The 23,704-nt window shown below is 44.8% G+C and overlaps 1 protein-coding gene across 1 annotated transcript in view; it reads right to left on the minus strand.

Moving 5' to 3' along the window:
- Positions 1 to 5,089: 5,089 nt before the first annotated feature.
- Positions 5,090 to 23,704, minus strand: part of BICDL2 (BICD family like cargo adaptor 2) — a 90,213-nt gene continuing 71,598 nt past the window's right edge. The window contains exon 11 of the mRNA XM_069244328.1: positions 5,090 to 7,727. Within this exon, the coding sequence (XP_069100429.1) occupies positions 7,536 to 7,727 (192 nt within the window). The 3' untranslated portion in view covers positions 5,090 to 7,535. The remainder of the gene's footprint in view (positions 7,728 to 23,704) is intronic.

The following is a 23,704-nucleotide window of genomic DNA, read 5'->3' on the forward strand; positions in this document are numbered from 1 at the left end:
AATGAGCCGAGGAAGATAAACCTTTTTTTGGAAGGTTTTCTGAGGATTTCATGAAACGAAGACAAAGTTATTATCAAACCAGAAAATCCATTTCCTATGGTAAATAGGTCATTACTATACCTACCCAGTGGTGCGTGCCACTGGGTAATAACTATATATATTTATCTGCTGCCCAATATGTGTCCTCCTCCTCCCCCCCAAAAAGATACAGTAACTTCTAGAGATGCCACTGCAAAGCACTTGCCAAGCCTTTGAAATAAACAAAATGTCATGGGCGCTTGGTGTTTTAGTGGCATTATGTTATTGTAAAACCATGCACGAGTGAGATTTTAGACAGTCGCGGCTCGCTGGAGTGAGAAGGTGCAGGCGGTGCGCAGAGGTTTAAGGGGGAGCACGAAAAAAAATGGATAAAAAAAAACCCAACTTACCTGTTTCGCTGCGCCGCACCACCTCCAAACCGCTCCATGCTCCTCATCTGCAGGGACAGGCTTAGGGACCCAGCCTGCTGTGTGTCCAATCCTACCGCTGCTTTCATGCTACCAGCAGCATGAAAGCAGTGGTAATATTGGACGGAGTGCCCTAGGTGGGCGCGCCAAGACAGGGTGACAGCCTCTGCCTGCTCTCTCCAATCGGGCACTGCAGTGCCGGGTTGGACAGAGCCTACTGCACATGTATGTTTGGCAGTCTCGAGACGGGCGGCCTAACATCCATCCACACTGAGGGAGAGTGCTGTGCACTCCCCCTCTGTCCCTGTCGCACCCGTGGCCCTGCCCTTTTGCAGTAAAACAGTAATAAACATAGTTTCTTATATTTTTACTGTAAAGGTTTTGCAGCTGCTGGCGGGGGAGCCTGCCCCTGATTTTACAGTGACCGCCTGCCTCCAGTCCTGAACCTATGACCTACAATTCGTTGTTCTCGGATACTAGTCTAGTTAGTTCAGTCGAAGCAAGACACTAACATCTAAAATGCTTTGAGTTACCACAAGGATTACAGACAGCGCCAGGAAGATGCTGGGATCTGAGTCCAAATTTGATTGTAAAACAGTCTGTCTTGTTATTTCCTCCTCCCTCCAGTCTCGTACTGAAGGACAAAGCCTTCCTGTAAACAGCTGCCTAAAAAAATACATAACCACACCATGTTCAGTAGCATGGAGCTGCAAAGTATAGACGTTTGTATCGCGCTGCTACCACTTCTGTGGCCTCCTAGTGCTGCCCATGTCCAGTATGCCGCCTGCATGCATGTTTAGAATATGAGCCCGTCCTACAAATGGAGGTCACCGCTGCTTTAAGATCGAGGGTTCTGCAATGGACTCTGATGAAATGGACACTGTGAGAGGTCGGTCCGGGGAATGCTGCCTCAGATGGTTACAGGTTTTACCAGGTGCTGGTACGAAACCAAAGCCAAATGCTATCCACGTACATTTTCTCCTGCTGAAAGTCAGAGGAAAACGTGTACAGAAAAATCCCCCGGAATTGGTGAAAACTTATGGAATTGGACCTAGACGGTCCAGGACCTGCATATGTTTCCTCGATTCTGGGGCTAAAAAAATCGATTTGCCAGATGTGTGAGGTGGAAACGTTAACTCCGTCCCCGGTGTCTCCGCCTCTTGTTACCAGCCATCTCCAATGGGGCCGCAGAGCCTGATTTAGGTGGCAGAAATGGAGGAAGCAGCAGCCAGAATTCTGTGGCTATTCTGTTTGCCCACTTTTGACTCCTTCTCTGGGGTACCTATCCTGTTGGGAGAAGTAATCTTTCTGTCCCCTTTCTTTATTTAGTGCAGGTTTTCCCTGCTCTCGTCTCCTCCAAGTTCCCGGGCACCCTGCTGTCACTTAGAGGTGAAGGCCGTTTGAGGGGCTCTTAAGGTAAATCTGCATTACGCGGCCAAATCTGCTTTCACCTGCTCTAGGCAAGTGGGGGATATCGTGGGGGTTCTGATTGTGCAGCCTCCACTGGTTCTGCTGTTGGAAACCTTTCACCAGGGCCACTGGAATAATGCAGCAGGAGAGGGCCAAATTATGTGGCAGTAAATTATGCGGCAAGAAAAGGCAAATTATGTAGCATAATGTGGCACATGTGTTAATAGTATTACTTCAGTCATGTTTAAACTTGGTAACATTGTCTGGGCTGCACCTCATTAGTACCATATTAATACTGAAATATACCAATAAACAACCAAAAGGTGGCAAGTCCAGCTTGCAAAGGGCCTTTCCCTGAGCAGCAAAACGTCACTGCATTTTAGTAACTTTTGAACCGTTTGAGCTAGAAATATATTATTTTTGTTAAAATTTGCAGACTATGCAGCACATGATAGATTGTGTGGCAAATGCGGCAAATCTATAATTATGCGAAAAAGCGCCACAGCACTATGGCCATCACTAGATTTCTCTGCTCAGGATCGTCAAGCAAGACACGGTGCCCTCAAACAGGGAAATTGGCCAACAGCTCTACCCTGTGCAAGAGGAAGGCTTCCTATGTGTCGGGGTCAAGGAGAGTCTCCTTTGGGAATTTATTATTGAAAAACAAAATCTTTTGTGAGTACATTAAACATGACACTAGGTAGGCAAAGCTTTACTGATTTCAACGGCGCCATGGCAGCAGTGCCTCTATTAAAGGTATATAGACCCCATACCAACAGGGATCTCTAAGAATGGCAGGGGGTCTTCTGCTTAGAAGGTGGAGGTGACCAGCCAGCCTGGGAGTCTGCTCGCCATACTTTGATGACATTGATATTCTTCTGAATAAGTCAGCACCAAAGTGGGAAAATACTGACTCCTTCAACCACTATTTTGCACATTGATTGAATATCTAAGGGACCAGCCCAGAGCAAATGCATAACCAGTAACTGAACTTCTGCTGGGTTGCGGTTCACCTGGGGATGACCCTGGGCTCTTCGAAGACGCCTTCCTGCTGTGACCTGTGGAGAAAAGAGAAGCTGACCAGCCCGCCAAAAAATAAGTGCTCTCAAGCCAGGAAGACCTAGACAGACCCTAGTGGACCAAGACCATCCAGGAGCACAAGGTCCCTGCACTGCACCTGGCCCAGAGGAGCAAAGGCAAAGCACCTTTCCAGGTAAGAAGTTGCAAAGATGGCTTTCATCAAAGTGAATTCATGAGTCTGCACCATCTCCTATTCCTCCCTCTACCTTTAGCAGATCCCATACTATGCTGGTCCATGAATAGGATGGGAGGGCCTTGCTTCAGAAGCATGGCACACGGCCTGGTTCTGTAGGATGGGAAGGCCATCACGATTAACGAGTCTTGAATAATTTGCACCATCTTTTTAGCTTCTGTGGAGCTTGAGATATCATTTTAGACACACTTGAACCTTAATCCTAAGGTTCAGTTCACAGTGGGAACTGGTGAAGCCCTGGCGTGCTTGGGTTCCCCTGGCAGTCTTCAAGATCTGGGCAACAGGTCTTGATCTATGGGCTTGCCCTGCACTCTGGTGTCTCAGTGGGTTAATGCATTCACTGTACAGCTCTGCTTTTGACCCCATGGTCACAGGTTCCACTCCCAGCATGTCTGCTTATCCATTTAGCCTACTGAAGTTTATAACTTGTAAGTAGTGCATTCAGTAACAACAAACATCTGTTATTCAGCATCACGATGCCCAGGAGGAAACGTGCACTTTGCAAATACATGTTTTGTTATGTTATGTTATGTTATGTTACCAGTGATGTCACTGATGATGTAATTTGTGATGCTATCTGTGATGTGCGAGGTTAGGAGCAGTAATTTGTGGGTGTAACACCAGGTTACAAGACTGACTTAACTGATGCATTTCATTTTTTTTTTTTTTATGTGGCATAGATTGTACACCACTGTACCTTTGTCTGCTAGTAATTATTCCAGCCTGACTTGGATGATCCTATAAGAACATGGAGCTGTAATACTAACTTTGGAATGTAAAATGTCTTTACCATTTCCCAGCTGGGCATGGAAAGCAATGCTGCTGATCCTACCCCTAAAGACTGTGGGCCTGATTTAAAGTTCAGCAGACAGGTTCCTCCATTATGACGGATATCCCACCCACGACAATACAAGTGCATTATATCCAATGGCACCTGTAATATGGCGGATGTCACATTTAGAACGAAGTAACCTGACCAAAAAAACTGAATCAAGCCTTTTGTCTGAAAATGGTAAAAGGCTTTGTCACATTTCTATCTCAGCGTAAATCACGATTAAACTAATACTCTGCTTAGAAATATTCCGAGAAAACATACCTTTGCGGTGGTCAGAATCAGAGTGTTGAAGGTGTGTTAGATGACCTCTGTGAAAGGGAGAAGCTTGCCACCTAAGGACAAAGAACAGCCCAGAGTTCCCTCATCTGGTCCGCACAGTCAAATCTAAAGTTTATATGCCTGCTTACTTTTGGCCCGCATCGAAAAAAGGTATGCCATACAAAGAGTAATCAAGAAGTGTTTTTTTCTAGAAGTGTATACTCATTAGACAGAACAAGTGTGTGTGTTTAATTTACATCATGCCTTTTTGAAACTCGGGAAGTTACCATGAAACACAACACAGCTACACTACATCGCAATGCAGTAACAATCCACTAGCCAGCTACCTCTCCTGTCCCTCGTTGAATGCATCCTTGCCCTTTCTCTTGCGTTTTTGGCTAGGTTCATGCTATACCACGTACATACGCCCTACTGTTTTTAGAGCGATGAACCAATAATTATATTGAACCCAGAAACAAGCTTTATTAAATCTATGGTGGCTGTTTGTAGGGCACTCTAAATGGGATGAATAGGGCATTCACCTATTGTTGGCAAATGCCCTCCAACCACGGAACTCCAGTTAACCCCCTATGTCCCTCGCTGCCTTTGTTGTCTCGTGTGTGTTAAGCTCTGTTAGATCTGGGCCTCTGAAGAGTCATGTATGGGTAGTGAGTGACCGGGGGTGGTCAGGCGAGATCTGACAAGCATTGGTAGTTTAACAGGAAGTACAAATTCAGTTAGAATAGTGGCAACCATCAACGACCCTTGGCACCCATGTTCAAACAGACTGATGAAAGACCTCATCTTCACCAGGCAAAGCTCAAGCAAAATGTAAAGCTGCACAAGTAATCAATAAAAGGAACATAATAATATAAACTCTCTCTTTAATATAACTTTATACTTTGGTACCCAAAATATGAATATATTAACAAAACATCATTGTCGTTATATAAATTAAAACCCAAACTTCTACAAAACCCATATTGCTGATAGAAGTCCTGCTGGTCTAGAAGAGTGCAGCACATATTTCATTGAGAACTGTATTTTGTTTTAAATTGTTAGTGTTTTGTAACCAATTTAACATTTTGAAACCCAGCAATTGCTTCAGCTTGTCTCAGTCTCTACTTAGGTGAAAGTGCCATGAACAAGGAGACCGGGCTGCTCTGATGGAGGCTGAAGCACCCACTCAGAACCGACACAGATTCCATGCATCTCAGTGCATCGGATATGGCAGACTGGTGTGCACCTCTGCAAGGAAGATGGTCTTCTTCGGAACTAGGCATGTGACTGATTCTACCCCAGCAATGCCTGCCTTTCTGAGAATCTTCCTACTTCCAGTTTAGTTTGGGAGCCCATAGAGCAAGGCATTGACACCATCCAGACTGGACTACAGTTCCGAGGTCAGTTTCCAGAAGGCACTGTTTTACTTTCTGTGGCAGAGAGGGCTGGTCCCATGTGACTGGGTTCTTCACGCAGGCCAAGGGCCCTGACCTGCATCTGTAGTCATAGCTTCCACTTTTCCGTTTGTTCAGTCCGGATCACTATAGTCTGTGAAATAGGCTTGAGATGGACCTGCAGGCACCTCCTCTGTAAGGGAATGTAAGTACCATAAATAGTGGGCACAGGAGCGACTGCTGCTCTGGCATCTGTGCCCCTTCAAAAGCCTCAGAAGTAGTTGTATTGTCATTGGCCTCTGAGGGTCACAGCTGCACCCGTGCCTGCTCCCTGTAGGGCCTCTGCCGGTGTCAAATTGTGAGTGGTCACTAAGTATCACTGCCGCTCAGTTGTCTGTCTGATGCCTCAGTCAGCTGAGACACTCCCTCTGTTAACAAGAGTTTCCCCCACCCCAATTGGATAGGGCCTTTTGTTAAAAAAACAAAGACTTAGGGTCTTTATCAAGAGGCCACTGCAGCTTGCACCACTCATTGCCTCTGTCAGCGCTGCCAAATACAGTACCAACACAACTAACCCTCACACTCCTCCAAGTGTCACAATTCAGACAATAAATATACATTAAAATGACTAATACCTGCCCCTCAAGCTATTCATACAGCTTTGGGTGGCAGATATTAGTCACTTGAATGTATTTTGAATTATTAAACAACTGTTGTGCTCCTCACACATTTTGGTCAAAAAGCACCATCATGTGGCAAGTTGTCGTAAGAGCCGGTGTTGACAATAAAATGCCGGTGCCAAGCTCCAGAACACAATGGCTCAAATTAAGCACTGGCAGGGGCACACCTAACATTGGGTAAGATGTTCTTTCGAGTCATTGGGGCCCCCTGTTTTATTTACGATATCTCAGGAACCAGAGAGCCACTCTTCCAATAGAGTCCTATTTCTCATTCAGCCACTGGCAGACACCTCTCCCATTGGCACCCATCCTGCTTCGGTTCACTAAAGCTTGTGTGAATAGCCATAGCAGCTCCCTGGAACGAGGAACAATATAGTCAAGACTGCAGGGAAAACTGGAGTGGGGGGTGATTGCTGAATTAGGCAGTAATGAGGGCTTTAAAGTCCATATTAAGGGGCGAGCTGGAGTCAGGAGTGAATTACTACTGGAGTCAGAAAAGAACAAGTTTGAATAGAGGAGCAGTACTGGGAAGAGCTGGAGTCAGGAGTGGGGGAGATATGAAGTCAGGAATGAATGATGAAGAGCTAGTGTCAGGAGTCAGAGGAAGAGAGGCGTGAGCAGGGTTTGTCAAAAATCAAAATCAGCCCTGGTAGAAATGTTTAAAGCAGCTACACAGCGCAGAAGACCAAGACTAGAATGGGGGTATGCGGGGTCCATGGTTTGGTCATGTCAGCCCATCCAGCTTTGAAGGAAGACTGTGAGCCTACAGCCCCCCTGGAAAATGCAAAAGTGTCAGAATGGCCAGTCTGGCATTCAAGTTTAGGTGTGATGCTTTTTCTCCCCCACGCCCCTTTGACCATTAGTGACTCTACGGCATAAGTGAGAACAAAAAATGTGTGCCTGTGGTTGCTCATTGCCTTGTGCAGCTTGGAAGCGGGGTGGGGTCAGACCGATCTGTATGCCGTCGATCCACTACTGTAATGACAGAGACTTATAAAACACTGATGAAAAATGTTGTCCTAAGTTATTCCCATTGGATTAAAAGAGATAGTTCAAATATGTACATCACATTGTATCTTTTCCCTACACAATAAGGCCCATAGACAATCTTTTGGGGTACGTTTCCTGTGCTGCCTCTTCAGCTGTGGCCTCCAGGTGCCTTTTCTAGCCACACTCACACCTTTAAGTCTCTTATGCCCCTACAGGCCGTGTGTGTCTTTTGTGCCGACTCTGCTGTGCTCAGTTTTTCTTTAAAAAGGAGAAGAAGCCGCTGCCTTCGTTGCCACCCTCCGCCGCGCCCTTCCGCCGGAAGGAGAAGCTACGGCTGGCTGTCCGCTTCAGCTCACCCCCCTGGGCAGGTTCCTTGGGCCGGTTCTTCTCCTGCTGTCTCTGGCTCCGAAGTTGCTGGTCTATTACGATCTGCATGTCATCCTGGCCAGGAAGGTAAGAGAGAGAAGGTCAGATGGGAGGAAGAAAAAGAACAGTGATGGGAAGATGAGGTCCTTCTATTTTTTTACATTGACATCCCCATGCACTTTGTGATGGTCACACCAGGTGTATTGCATGCTACATCAGTGGAACAGAGCTCAGTCCAAAGTCTTAGTACCTCTGCGAGGTGGCCTGACTGAATTGTGAGTGCTGGCAATTACACAAGAATTAGTAGGACTCTCAGGGGACTAAGAAAACACACACTCTCTCTCTCCACTCGTCATTCAGTGTCTCTGCTGGGAATCTTCAGCATGAGCCATCAAACACATATACTGCTGGGATACCAACGGCACTCGCCCCTGTCATATTTCGAGTTTAGATCCGGAGTTTTATCTTTGATTGTTTCAACATCTGGATCAAATCTGCACTTGCCCTCCAAACCTGCATGCAACAAAAATGTTTCAGACCCATCCACCTCACAACACTTTTTTAGTCATTAATTGTTGGTTTAAGAGAAAATTACTCAATGTCTAGAAACACCATGTCAAACTTACTACTGTTAAGAAACGTACAATTGTTACTAGGCACAATTGTGCAGTCGCAGCTCGTGGGGTGGGGAAGGTGGGGGGAATAGGGAGGCAGGGCGGCGCGGCACGTGGCGGGGGGAACGACAAAAAAAAAAAAAAATATATTACCTTTCTCGCCGCCATGCTCCCCTGGCTCCAGTACTTGCGGGCACAGGCTACCAGCCTGCCCTACGGCCAATTCTAATGCTGCTTTCATGCTGTGGGTGCTCCGAGGCAAAGTGGGAGCCTCTGTCTGCTCTCTCCAACCCGGGAACATAGTGCCGGGTTGGAGAGACCCCTGTGGGCATGTGTTTGGCTAGCCTGAGACAGCCAGTCAAACATACATGCGCACTGAGGGGGAGTGCCGTTCACTCACCCTCCGTCCCTGTCATCGCCCGTGGCCCCACCCCTTTTACAATAAACCTATAAGAAACATAGGGGCATATTTATACTCTGTTTGCGCCGAATGTGCGTCAAAATTTTTGACGCACAATCGGCGCAAACCCTGCCCCATATTTATACTTTGACGTCCGACCCCACGGGCGTCAAAGTTCCACCATGTGCGTCATTTTTTGGAAGGGGGAACCTGCCTTGCGTTAATTATATGCAAGGTAGGCGTTCCCTTCCAAAAAATGACTTTAAAGCCTGTGCACCTTATTTATACTCTGACGTCATTTTGACGCACAGGAGGGGGTGGGCCTAAAAAAAAACGGCGCACAGCCCGATGGGCGCCGTTTTTTAACGCCTGGGTCAGGGCAGGCATTAAGGGACCTGTGGGCTCGGAAGGAGCCCAGAGGTGCCCTCCCTTGCCCCGAGGGACACCCCCTGCCACCCTTGCCCACCCCAGGAGGACACCCAAGGATGGAGGGACCCATCACAGAGAAGTTGAGGTAAGTTGAGGGTAAGTATTTTTTTCGTTTTTTTTATGTGGCATAGGGGGGCCTGATTTGGGCCCCCCTACATGCCACTATGCCCAATGACCATGCCCAGGGGACATAAGTCCCCTGGGCATGGCCATTGGGCAAGGGGGCATGACTCCTGTCTTTGCTAAGACAGGAGTCATGTCAATGGAGGTTGAGCGTAAAAAAAAATGGCGCAAATCGGGTTGGAGGCCTGAATTTTGCCTCAGACCTGACTTGCCCCATTTTTTGGCGCACAACCCCCATTTTCCCATACGCCGGCGCTGCCTGGTGTGAGTCATTTTTTTTGACGCACACCAGTCCGCAGCGCCGGCTAACGTCATTCAATAAATAAGGCGCCCGCATGGTGCGTTGGAATGGCGTTAGCCGGCGGTAAAATTTTTGACACACAACTGCGTTGGCGCAGTTGTGCGTCAAAAAGTATAAATATGGGCCATAGTTTATTATGGTTTTATTGTAGAAGGCTTTCAGCTGCTGCTGCTGGTGGGAGGTGGGGGGGGGGGGGGAAGGGTGACCCTGCAATTGTATATGTACAAATAGCTAATATTGGACGTTCAAACGTCTAAAAAGTAATTTGCATTTGTAATACCCCAGATCCTTGTAAATAGTTGTTTGATATCTATTAGGAATTTTCCTGTCCCTCTGTATCAACCACCAAAATGTTCTCTTCCCAGTTTCCCCAATTTGATTGCTCAGAAGACAATATCAGTGAATAAAGACAGGGGATTGAATGTGCCTGCATCAAATGAGTCCTGTGTGGTTAGGCAAGACCTCCATACAGCAAGGCTCACCATTCTTCCCATGGAGGAAAGTGCCTGGTTATTAAAAATAAGACACAATCTGTGAACCGTAACGATCACTGCATGGGATGAACTGTGAATAAAATCTCACAGGTAGCGGTTCCTGTTCTGTGAATAACAAGTCATCACAGTGAGGTGTGGATCCTCAGTCTTTTTTAAAAACATACGGTAGCACCACTCCTTAAATGACTGTCTTTAGACTCTGGTAACCTGCCTAATGTTTACGCAATCACTAATCTTCCCAAACCATTCACACTCCGGGAACCAGTGGTCGCTTTTCAGCTTCAATCTTTTGTTGACTCTAATTCTGTTCTCGGTCTGCCCACGTGTGCTTTGAGCACAAAGATGTGCTGAACAGGTCCTGGTGTCTTCGGTAATGAACTGCGGCAAGAGCCAGCTTACAGCAATGTCGGTCCTTTGACCTTAGCTGCATTTGACATAAGCAATCACAATATCTTACTACCTACCCTGGTGCAGTCCGGTGCAGACCAGCATGGGAGAGACAGTGGTTTGGTTTTCATCTTTTCTTTCTGACAGTTTCCATCAGATCCCAAGTCTTCCACCTTATGATGCCTATCATGCAATGCCATCTTCGATTAACCATATTCTCTTTATTATCTATGTAAACCTTCCTGCTGATCTCACCTTCTCCTGGAGACTGCAGTTTTTTCTCTAACGCAGATGGCACTTACCTCATCCTCTATGTAGATGGAATAACTCTGAACACCTGACTCTTGGGGCCTTTTTCGATCCAAGTCCCTTAATGTCAGAAAGGTGGGTGTCTAAGTTGGTAAAAGCCCGTTGAAAGCCTGGGAATAATATATTTCTTTGCTTACAGCCAAATGTGTGCAGTTTCTTCCATCAGGTATTGTGCACCCCTCTGATGAGTACCTTCTCAGAGGAGTGCAGTACCATTGCATCTTTGTCACTGTGGGATTTTAGAAACAAACATTGGCAAAGCCATTGGTCTCACATATGCAAGAGCTATTGGATTTGCCAATGTGTTTTAGCCATATTGTAAACCAGCGTGGCTGCAGTTCAGCATGGCTAAAAGTTAGTGGCATAGAGGAGAGTGACGTGGAGTGTTGTTGTGTGGAGTGGCACAGAGTGGAGTGTTGTGGAGAGGTGTAGAGTGTTGTGGAGTGGAGTGGCGTACAGTGATGTAGAGTGAAGCAGAGTGTTGTGGAGAAGCGTAGAATGTCATGGAGTGTCGAAGAGTGGAGTTGAGTGCCATGGAGTGAAGTGTTGTGGAGTGGAGTGGAGTGGAGTAGAGTGGATTGTCATAGAGTGGAGAGATAGTGTTGTACAGTAGAATAGAGTAAATTACAGTAGAGAGCAGTAGAGCAGTGTAGAGTGGAGTGGTGTAGAATTGAGTGGTGTGGTGCAGAGTGGAGTAGAGTGGTGTGGAGTAGTGTGGTGCAGTATGGTGTATAGAGTGGTGAACTGTGGCATAAAGCGGAGGGGTGTAAAGTGGTGCAGAGTAGGGTAGAGCAGCATAGAGTAGAGGAGTGAACAGTGGTGTGGGTGAGCACAGAGTGGAGTAGAGTGTCGGAGTGGCGTAGAGTAGAGTGCTATAGAGTGGCATAGAGTGGAGTGGCATAGTGTGCAGTGGTGTAGAGTGGAGTACTGGAGAAGAGTGGAGTAGTGAGTCATCGAGTAGAGTGGAGTAAAGTGGCATAGAGTTGTATAGAGTAGAGTAGAGTGTCACAGAGTGGAGTGGTATATAGTGGAGGGATGTAGAGTGGAAGGGCATAGAGTGTAGTGACATGCCATAGAGTGGAGTAGAATGTCGTGGAGTGGCACTAAGTAGAGTAGAGTTTTTTACAGTGGGGTGGAGTACAGTGGAAAGAAGGGTTGTTGAGTGAAGGGTCAAAGAGAGAAGGGTCGTAGAGTGGCATAGAGTAAGGTGGGGTAGAGTGAAGTGTCATAGAGTGGAGTAGAGTGGCATAGAGTGACAGAGTGGTGTAGAGTGGAATGTTGTGAAGTGGAGTGTCGTAGAGTGTCATTGAGTGTCTTAGAGTGGAGTGTTGTTGAGTTGGATAGAGTGGAGTGTCATAGAGTGGAGCTCTGTTGAGTGGAGTGTCATGGAGTGGTTTGTTGTAGAGTGGATTGTAATATAGTGGAGTAGAGTGGCGTAGAGTGAAGTGACACAGACTGGAGCAGAGTGAAGTAAAGTGTCATAGAGGGAAGCGTTGTGGAGTGCCGTACAGTGGGTTGTTGTAGAGTGGAGGGGTGTAGAGTGTTGTAGAGTGGAGGGTCATAGAGCAGTGGGGTGTAGAGTGGTGTGGCATAGAGTGGAGTAAATTTTTACAGTTCCCACTTAAAGGTAGGACTGCATATTAGGGTGGTAGAACTTCAGAATGAGGGGATTGAGTCCATCTACACCATCAGTAACTACCGACCCAATTCGTAGATAGCTCACAATGCCTTACCTGAATCCTACCTCCCAGTGTAACGAATAATTACAGCAACCTCAAACAGGACACTCTGAATCCCAAGGAAGTAGTGGAAACAGATCTATCTGGTTTCATTGTTTACTCATGCATACCCAAGATGAACACAAGAAAGATACAAATAAAGGTTTTCAAACGTTTATTGAAAAAAATTGTATTCTTGTATAGAGAATGAGCTGTGATTATTAGGCAGATGAAACAAAGCACTGTAACCAGTGTTACTAACATGGTGAAAAGAATTAACAGTCCAACCACGGCAATCGTAGATTTATATCTTCCTACCTAGCTCTTGCTACAATCTGTGAGCATAGCTGGTGTACTCTCTACCTGTACCCATGCTAATTGGATAGCCTGAGACCCCCATACCTAGAAGGCTGGACCAGGGTGCCGGTCTACAATGGAGCTGGCAATCTATCTCTGCCAGATGAAAGATCAGTGTCAGCAGGGCTGCATGTCTAAAATAGCAATCATCCAAGGACAGAAATGGGTGCAGTGCTCCTCTGACCTGAGTCAGTGCATGGTCTAAATAATCAAAGCCACACTTTGTTAGAGGCACAGCACCGATGCAATGATATGTCTAGATGTTAGATGCTGTCTCCGAGTGGGCAAAGTAAGCACTAGGATATGTTGTACTGTGCTCCTTGCCTCAAACAGTGTGTATAGAGTATATGTCGAGAAAGGCTAACTAAAAACAAGCAGTATGTACAATGTATTCTCAAAATAATATTGTGCAAGCATAAAGTGTGACAAATGTCATTGCTGAAATGCGATGACAGCTAAAATATGTGAAATATAAAATATGAACTAAAACTAAAATTAAGCTAAAATGGAGAACCAACATGGGCCCAAGAAGGCCTCAAGACATTGTAGAGTGGAGTAGCATAGCATAATGTGAAGTAAAGTGTTGTAGAGTGGAATGGCATAGAGTAGAATAGAATAGAGTGGCCTACACTTAAGTGGCATAGAGTGGCTTAGACTGGCGTAGAGAAGAGTGTTGTAGATTGGAGTGGGGTAAAGCAGAGTGAGGTGGAGGGGAGTGTCAGAGTGGAGTGACAGAATGAAGAGGTGTGTAGATTGGAGTGTCGTGAAGTGGCGTAGCGCAGAGTGGAGTAAAGTGTTGTAGAGGGGAGTGGCACAGAGAGGGGTGGAGTAGGGTGGAACAAAGTGGAGTGTTGTAGAGTGTAGTGTAGTGGAGTGGAGTGGCACAAAGTGGCTTAGGGTGTCGTAGAGTGGTGTGGAGTGATGTGTTGCGGAGTGATGTGTTGCAGAGTGGAGTGTTGCAGAGTGGAGTGTTGCAGAGTGGAGTGTTGCAGAGTGGAGTGTTGTAGGGTGGAGTGTTGTAGGGTGGAGTGTTGTAGGGTGGAGTGTCATGGGTGAAGTGTCGTAGAGTGGAGTGACATGAAGAGGAGTAGAATGACATGGAGTGGGGTGGCGTAGAGTGGAGAGGCTTAAAGTGAAGTGTCATAAAGTACAGTGGAGTAGAGTGGAGTGGTGTAGAATGGAGGGCATACAGTGGCATAGAATTAAGTAGAGTATCATAGAGTGGAGTGGCGTAGAATGGAGTATGCATGGCGTGGTAGCACACTACCATTACAGACAACACATTTTCAATTGAAATGACCATTACATTTGCACAGACATACAGTTTTACAGATAAAACTACAAAGCATGTTAACAATAATGTGTGGAAAAGCCATCAGATAGTGTATTTTTTTGTTTTGATCAGATGAATGTATTTGTTTCCACCATACTTCAGAATTACAAAAAAATTGCTTAATTTGTGCTTTCCTAATTCAGATATATTCTGAAATATATGCACAGTTCATTAAAAAAAAAAAAATTTGTTCTGTGATAGAAAAAAATCTTTCCTTTTACACCCCAGACTGTCACATAAATCTGCTCACTTTGAAGTTGGAGAAAGAAAGGTAAACATCAACCTCCTTCAAAAGACAAACCATGACATTTGGTCTCTGTCTTTGAATGCACTGCAAATATGATAAGTTAAGAACAAAAGTTAAAGACCTGATTACAGAAAACTAACATTCATAGAAGAATATAGTAAACAGGCCATGCTCCAAAGGGGGGAAAACGACATGATGAACAGACTAAAACAAATAAATCCAGCAAATAGAAAGCAAGCAGATGTGAGTTCTAAACTAGAAAGCCAATGGTACACCATAGGAAGAATGCATTCTCAAGGAAGCTTTCAGAATGTCCACAAGAAGTCTTAAGCAACAAGACAACTATGCTGCCTGGTAGGCTTCAACCTAAAATGTGCCCTTGCCCTACGACCATGATTGATGCCTGCTGCAATTTTATTATATACATATATAACAAAAACTGTAAATGTGGTATCTTTAGGACAGTGCTTGCTTTTGTTTAGTGTACTTTAAATGATCTTTGTAACACTTACGGCAGATGATATTTAACATTATCATTGCTTTTGAGTCGATCTTTTAAAGGAGGCCCTGGAAAACTACTGTACTGTTTTCATATTCTATATGTATACATTCCTTGTGGTATACAGGGTTTTCCTTTAAGTGTATAAAACAATATTTGATTTAGCTGCAGCTTTCAAAATCCTGAACACTCGATCTTGCTTTCCAGGGTAAAGAATTGACAGTGACTTTGGTCCAGGTCAGAAATTTGTTTAAATGCTTTTTCTGTAATAGGCCTATTAGAAAACATGTGTAGGCCAAGTATCATCCTATGAAACATTGGTGATCAGCGGGATTCAAGGGACTCCTGTCCATTTGGTTTTGTGTGTCCGTATGTACTGAGTGTACAATTTTATAACCACACAGATGACATTCTGTTGAGATTTAGGTTGACCAGACATCTGGAAAAATATAGCTCGTTTTTAAGCTTATAACCTTTTACTTGCTCTGATTCAAACTTTGATGAATACGAACTGGTTGAGAATAAAACCCTCTTACTCTGAGTTTCTTTTGATGCCAACGGAGAGCAAATTGACACACTTTCAGGATCATTATAAGAGTATTAGATTGGAGAGATTAACACCTGTCTACGGATAATGCAAAAATGTAAGGTGTTAAGTTTGACTCCAGCTTGTTGTTGGATAAATTTGTAATTCAGATAATTGTTTAATACTGCCATTATTTGAAGCTGCTTTTCAGAGCTGAGACCCGCAAATACCCTAATTGATAGGGACAGTCTGGGTTCCAAAATGAATTGTTACCTGGATGCCATCAAATCTATCTACCACAGCAGGTTGCAAAAAAACAGACACAGCTCCCCCTTGAAAATCAAGGCAAAGGTTGGAAATATGCCCACTTTCACATAAATGCAAAAACAACCAGTTGATGGATGGAATGCTTGAATGAATCTCAGCCACTGGCAATCGCTCGGGCTGCATCCCAACCCATCTTTCTTTTGCCCACTATGCAACCCCAGTTTGGAGTTTGGAGCCAGCCATATGTAAATCAGTTTTGACACTGCTCCCTATGGGAACAGATCAGCCGGCCTAGCTTGAATCCAGTGGCACAGTGAGCCCTGGACCCACGTCTGTTTTTTTGCATTTGTCGCCCGAAGTAGGACAGTTACGCCCAGACGTGGGTCCCATGCTCACAATGCCACTGGATTCAAACTAGCCTGGCTGCTGAGAGGTGATACAAAAATGGTCGAAGGGTGCCTGTTTCCAGTCCAGGGAGGGCCTGGCCTGGCAGTTCAGGCTGGACTGTTCCCATGGGGAGAAGGGTCAAGACTGATTTGCATATGGCTGGGTCCAAACTGTAATGGTGTGGTGAGAAAAAATTATGAATTTAGGCATGCCACTGTTTCTTTGTGGTGTCTACTCCCAAAAGCTGCAAGAAGGAGGGGGTTCTATTTTATTTATTTATTTTTTTGAAGTTTCATATAATACGAACTTAATCGGAGGAGCACTTTACATGAGTACCACTTACATTTATACCAGTTGAAAAATAAACAAAGTCGTGCATTTTGAACAGAAAAAAAGACAGAAATCCTCAATGCGGGATTCCCGGCACAGCAGGAGAGCTGATACTACAATATTCACTGCACTTGGGAAACTCGCCCCATAATGCTTTGCGGAACATTTCTTTTACAAAGCATTTGTACCCATAACTCAGCTTGTGGTGGTCCTACGACAATGGGACCAACACCAAACTGTTCAGCACAACACACTCTTTCTGTCTAGGTCATCTCTGGGTCCCAGCACCTGGTTCGGGGTGACCTCAAAATAGTAACCTCTCCCACCATACAGTGTCTTTTTAAACTCTCTTGGCTAGAACTTTTGTTTTATGGCTGGGAGTAGTTTGAGTTTTAAGGGCCTTGTTTGTATTACTAATGGAATAGGCGTGCTAGACCTGAAAATGTATAAGGCACTACGCCCTCTAGGGGCTAAATATATGGTTACACAACATTACTTTGTGCCATCCTCTTTTCATGTGGTTATGCCCTCTAGAAGCTGACTATATTGTTACATGACCATGTTTCTTCCAAATGCTATTTTTATTGTGGTGTCCTTCAGGGGCTGTTCTGAGCATTACAGTCAAGATACTACAACATTTGGTGCACTTGGAAACTCATCCCATAATGCTTTGCAGGGTATTCCTTTTACAAAACATTTTGCCAATACCTCACAGTGTGGTGGTCCTAGGACAATGGGACCACCATAAAAATGTTCAGCACGAAGCACTCTGTCTAGGTCATCTCTGGGTCCCCACAGTAGGTTGGGGTGAACCCAAAATAATAACCCCTTCCACCATTCACTGTGTTTTTAAACTCCCTCATGGCTCGGACTATTGTTTTACAGCTGAGAGTAGTTTGTGTTGTACGGGCCTTGTTTGTAGTATTATTCTAGTAGGCCTGAAAATGGGTAATATACTATGCCCTCTATGGGCCAAATATATCTTTACATTGCATTACATTCTGTCATTTTCTTTTCAGGTGGTTATGCTCTCTAGGGGCTGAATATATTGCTATATTGACCATGTTTCTTACAAATGCTATTTTTATTGTGGTGTCCTCCAGGGGCTGTTCTGAGCATTACAGTCAAGATACTATAACATTTGCTGCATTTGGAAACTCGTCCCATGATGCTTTGCAGGGTATTCCTTCTACAAAACATTTTTGCCAATACCTCACTGTGTGGTGGTCCTAGGATAATGGGACCACCTTCAAAATGTTCCGCACGAAGTGCTCTTTCTGTCTAGGTCATCACTGGGTGCCCACACTAGGTTGGGGGTGAACCCAAAATAATAATCCCTTCCACCATTCACTGTGTTTTTAAGTTCTCTCATGGCTGGGACTATTGTTTTACAGCTGAGAGTAGTTTGTGTTGCAAGGGCCTTGTTTGTAGTATTATTCTAGTAGGCCTGAAAATGGGTAATATACTATGCCCTCTATGGGTTAAATATATGTTTACATTGCATTATATTCTGTCATTTTCTTTTCAGGTGGTTATGCTTTCCAGGGGCTGACTATATGGTTACATGACCATGTTTCTTACAGATGCTATTTTTATTCTGGCACCCTCTGGGGGCTGTTCTGAGAATTATAGTCAAGATTCTACAGTATTCGCTGCTCTGCATGACGCATCCCTCTGGGTCACCACCATAGGTTGGGGATACCCCATAAAAATAACCCGTCCCACCATTCATTGTCTTTTAAGTTCTCTCATGGCTGGAACTTTTGTTTTACAGCTGGGAGTAGTTTGTATTTTAAGGGCCTTGTTTGTAATATTATTCTTGTAGACCTGCTACACCTGAAAATGTGTAATGCACTGTACCCTTTAAGTGCTAATTATATGGTTACACTGCATTCTGTTCTGGCATTTTTTTTCATGTGGTTACACTTTTGAGGGGCTGACCGTATGGTTACATGACCATTTTTCTTACAAGTGCTATTTTTATTGTGGTAGCATCTAGGGGTTGTTCTGCGCACTACAGTCAAGATACTACAATATCTGCTGCACCCAGAAACTAACCCCGTAATGCTTTGCGGGGCATTCTATTTACAAAACATTTTTGCCCATAACTCACCGTGTGGTGGTCCTAAGACAATGGGACCACCATCAAAACGGTCAGCATGATATGCTCTTTTTGTCTAGGTCATCTCTGAGCCCCCATACTCGGTTGGGGGGACCCTAAAATAATAACAAATAAATATAATAACTAATGGCAATATTTTCATTTGTACTGCAGCTAGAGGAAGAAGGTAAATGGAAGTGCTTTTGTTACATGCAGGGCCACTGGAATTATATGGCAGAGAGTACCAATCAATTGATCAATTTATGTGGCAAGAGAGGTCCAATTATTCATTTACAACTCAAATAGCTCTAACTCAAGCAAATGCAAGACCTACTGCATTGCAAATGCTTGTTACTTTTGCATCTATTCCAAGTGAAGTACAACTTGCATTCACTCATGCCATTAACTTTATTGCTAATGGGAAAACATAGTGAAAGGCTCACAAAATGCAAAAACAACAGATGATGGACGGAATACAGAACCAATCAAACATTCACCCCCAGTCACAAATCTGGGTTTAATCCATCAGTTTTTTTGCTTGCTTTTAATGCCATACCAGTTTGGAGCCCACCATATGCAAATCAGTCTTGACTGTGCTCCCCAGGGGAACAGTCCGGCCCGAACTGCCAGGCCAGGTCCTCCCTGGACCAGAAACAAGCATGCTGGGGCCGGTTTCAAGTTATCACCCTTCATCAGCCAGGCTAGTTTGAATCTGGTGGCATAGCAAGCAAGGGACCCACATCTGGGCACACCCTTCCCACTTGGGGCGACAAATGTGAAAACAACAGATAATAGACGGAATGCAGAACCAATCAAACATTCATTCCCAGTCACAGATCCAGTCCCAAGATGCTTGAATCCTGTCCAGGGAGGACCTGGCTTGGCAGTTCGGGCTGGACTGCTCCCATTGAGAGCAGGGTCAAGACTGATTTGCATATAGCTGGGTCCAAACTGGGGTGGCGTGGCAAGCAAAATAACAATGGATTAAACCCAGATCTGTGACTAGGGGTGAGTGTTTGAAAAGTTTCAACACTCCGTCCATCATTTTATTTTGTGATATTGCCCTGTGTGCCCGAAGTGGCTAGGGCATGCCCAAACGTGGGTCCCTTGCTTGCTGTGCCACTGGATTCAAGCTAGCCTGGCTGATGAGGGGTGGCACCCTGAAACCGGTCCCAGGATGCTTGAATCTTGTCCAGGAAGAACCTGGCTTGGCAGTTCAGGTTGGACCGCTCCCATTGGGAGCAGGGTCAAGCCTGATTTGCATATAGCTGGGTCCGAACTGGGGTGACGTGGCAAGCAAAATAGCGATGGATTAAACCCAGATCTGTGACTGGGGGTGAGTGTTTGAAAAGTTTGGACACTCTGTCCATCATTTTATTCTGTGATAATGCTCACAAAATGGACACAAAATTTGTTTGCACCCATTATTTTTCATTTTTTGCATGAAACATTACATCATACGCTAATCTAGACAGATGTAAACTAATTGTGCAGTGGGTTTGTAACACCATGTGAAGCTTAACTGAATAGGATGTCATTGATTCCAAATGGCTCCTTTAATTCCCATGTTCCCCATCTGACTCTTACACCGTTTGCTGTTATAGTTCCATTGCTTTTCGAGATAAAAAGATCTTTCTGTACTCGAGTCATTGTATGACCTTTATAAATGATAAGAGTTATTGTTTTCAGGTTCATATCTCTGGTTGGGCAATGTTGTTTTGTGTGATTTGGGTTCTGTGTTATGTTATGGTGTACCTCACTCTACACAGACCCCACTCTATCCTATTCTAGAGCCGTGGCCTGGTCATTTTGTACCAACCATGACAGAGAGAGTAAGTCGGTCACTGGTTTGAGAAGAGAGTTTGGGTAGTCCCATCTTTGGCCAGCTTAGCTGTGTGTCTTTGCCACAGACGATGGCAAGGCTGGCATGGATGAATCAGTAAAAAGATGCAAACTGTGAATATTCAAACAAGCCAAACTCTTGCAGGCTTAAAGTGCTGCATAAGTTATTCAAACAACCAGTAGAGAACCGTGGATAGTTTACCCCCTTTAGCTCTCCTTTACATTGATCACATCTACAACACCACCAACACTCTAAATCCGCCCACCTCAAATGTCTGTTTTTGTAGCAGAAGACTTATCCTGAATACTTTGCTGAATAATCAGTGAAAGCCTTTGTCATTTTTCTAGCTCAGCATCGATGATACTGTGCTAACCCAATATTTACAATGCTACTACAATATTAGGCATTTGGAAAGGAAAGATTTAGAGCATGATTGATGTTCTAGAACGGTTGATTGTCACAATTTCCCCTACCTTAAGTTTGGATGCCATTATTTTAGAGTTTTAATTTCTAAGTACCATAATTTAGGTTTAATATGGTTATGTACTCTTATTTTGATTGCCATTATTTTGTTTTTTATTGTTTGAATAGTTATTTTCGTTTTTTAAATTCTATATTTTAATAACATTTTAGGTGTACCCCAAACTCCTAAAATAGCCCTTCGGCCCAAATACAAACCCACCCTTAAACTCTAAAAAAAACTTTTAACCCAATATACAAAGACATCTTTACAAATCTATCACACCTAGTCCAGACACACTCCTGAGTCATAAAATACCTCTTAATCTAATAGGCAGACACTAACCCTAAAGTCTAAAATAAAAAATCAGCCCTTGTCTAAACATACCCCTAAACCATATTAAACATGCACACATATGTGATATATATATATTTATATATTCTTCATAAGCATGGTCATCCTTCCGGACCAGCACCACGGCGGCACGGCACAGACAACACTGGAGCCCACTTTCATGGTGAATTATATTTTATTTCATTTCAAGCGTGCCAGGATTCCTAATAGTACAGAAAAACTAAAAATGAAATGGCCTATGTAAAGGGGGGGGGGGTGAAATTTAGAATGTTTCCAAAGTTAATTCCCATAGGAAAAATTGACCAAAGATAGCACAAAAACCACTGAATGAAATGACACCAAATTTGGCAGAAAGGTAGCTCTTGGTCCAGAAATAGCCCTTTTTTGTTATTTGGTGTAAATATGCCCAGTAGTTATCGAGAAATTTAAGGAAATCCAAATTTGTATATCTAGGGACGTGAAGGATTTGCGACCTCTCCCGATCATGTGCTGGGATCTCATTGGCTGCCAACACTTCAAACCAGGAAGTATTAGCAGCCATCTTGAGACTCAGCTTGAACCAAGTCTAAAAAAAAAAATACAAAAGAGGCAAGGGTATGAACACCCTAACCCCTTAGCTCTGGTGCTGGGGTCCCAAAGGTACCCCGCTCTCAGGGCTAAAAAGCTTTTTTTTTTTTCAAACGTTTACTGAGGAATCGGGCTACAATGAATTATGAGCGGGAAGCTGCGCGCCCCCACGTCCTGGGGATCACCGGCCCGAGGGTGCAAAAATGCTTTTCATATGCAGGGGAGGTCTGATGGCCTCCCCCACAGCCTCAGGAACCACCACCTCTAGGGGCAAAAATGCATTTCATATGTGGGGGAGGCCCAATGGCCTCCTCTAGAGCCCTTCGGACCACCACCTCTCTGGGGCTCCAAAGAACTATGAGCAGGAGGCTGCGCACCCCCCCTGGCCCGGGGCCCACCTCCTCCCTGGGCTATGTGCACGTTAGATGGGGGCCATGCAGCCCCCCCTTGTGGAGCCACTGATGGCCCTGGAGATCGCCGCCCCGCAGGGCCGGTTCCTGCTATGTCCCAGGGTACCCATCTCCAGTACATAGTTGTTTGCTTTGGCTTGGCTGTAGCTTTGAAGCTGCAGCCAAGTCACAGCAAACACTCTACTTTTTGACAACGGTATCTGTAAAGCATGTCCCTCTGTCAAAAAGTGGAGCCTTTTATCTCTGTTCCCTGCATGCAGGTATGCATGCCGAGAACAGAGATGAAAGGTTTGCTTCAGCAACCACTGAGCTGCTACTGAAAGTAGCTCCGTGGCTGCTGAAGCAATCGGACCGAGGGGGGTGGCTTTAGGCTTCCCCTGCGGACCCATATAGCCCATAAAGAGCTGTTTCTAAAATCAAAAAATATTTTTAAAGGAAAACATATAAGGACCGCGGGGGAGCCCTTGAGGGCTCCCCTGCGATCCCAGATAGCTCATAAAGGGCTAAAAAAAATGTAATTAAAAAAAGAACAAATTGAATAGCTCAGTATGAAAGTCACAGACCTTCCCACTGAGGGTTCAGGGTTTGAGTCCAGACGGAATCATACCCTATTTTTTTAAGGAAAAATGTTTAAGGCTCATACTCAAAGGTGATCTTACTCTTTTTCAATAATTTTTTCTTTTCAAATTGTGCAGAAATATCTCATTCTAAGTAAATCATACATCAAAGCCTAAAAACTTGCTATCTCTCTCCCTCTCACTTTCTCTCTCTCTCTCTTTCAATCTTTCTCCCACTCACACACTGACTCAGACATTTACACACCCACTCACAGACCCACTCAGACACTTACGCACCCACTCACAGATCCACTCAGACCTTCATGCACCAACTCACAGCCCCAGTCAGACCCTCATGCACCCACTCACAGACCCCCTCAGTTAGGCACGCACTCACAGACTCTCACACATCCACACACGGACATACTGATAGCCTGATGCACCCACTCACTGACCCGTGCACACACTGACGCACCAACTAAAACACTGATGTATGCACTCTCACACCCAGGCAGACACTCTCACAGCCACTCATACCCAGATACACACTCTCACCCCTATTCTCACACCCAGAGAGGCTGCGGCCAACTTTCGCCATGCAGGTCCAAAGGGCCGTGCACAGCATTAGGTTGGGTGGTTAGGGGGCTTAGCTGCAGGGCCTGGCTGCAGGCCAGGTCTTGCCGGCAACCTTTGCTGCGCATGGGTGAAGGCTGTGCACAGTTGGGTGCTTATAGGGGCTTGGCATCAGGGCCTGGCCGAGGTCCGTGCACGGCAGTGGTTGGATTAATTTACAGTATTGAAAATTACTATATGTTAAAAAAAAACATAGGAATTCAAAGGGAGGTAATAGTTAGGAAATAGAATTGTTTAAAAACATAGAAATTCACTTAAAAACGAAAGGTTACAGGGACATTATAGCTAGGCTCAAATTTTAAACGTACAAACCATAGAAATTCACCAGTTAGCGTTACCTTAAGTAACTAGAACGTATGCCCTCATCATGAACTGCTAATTAAACCACAAATTACGGCACTCATGA

This window comes from Pleurodeles waltl, chromosome 7, assembly GCF_031143425.1.
Source record: "Pleurodeles waltl isolate 20211129_DDA chromosome 7, aPleWal1.hap1.20221129, whole genome shotgun sequence".
In the NCBI taxonomy this organism is placed as follows: domain Eukaryota; kingdom Metazoa; phylum Chordata; class Amphibia; order Caudata; family Salamandridae; genus Pleurodeles; species Pleurodeles waltl.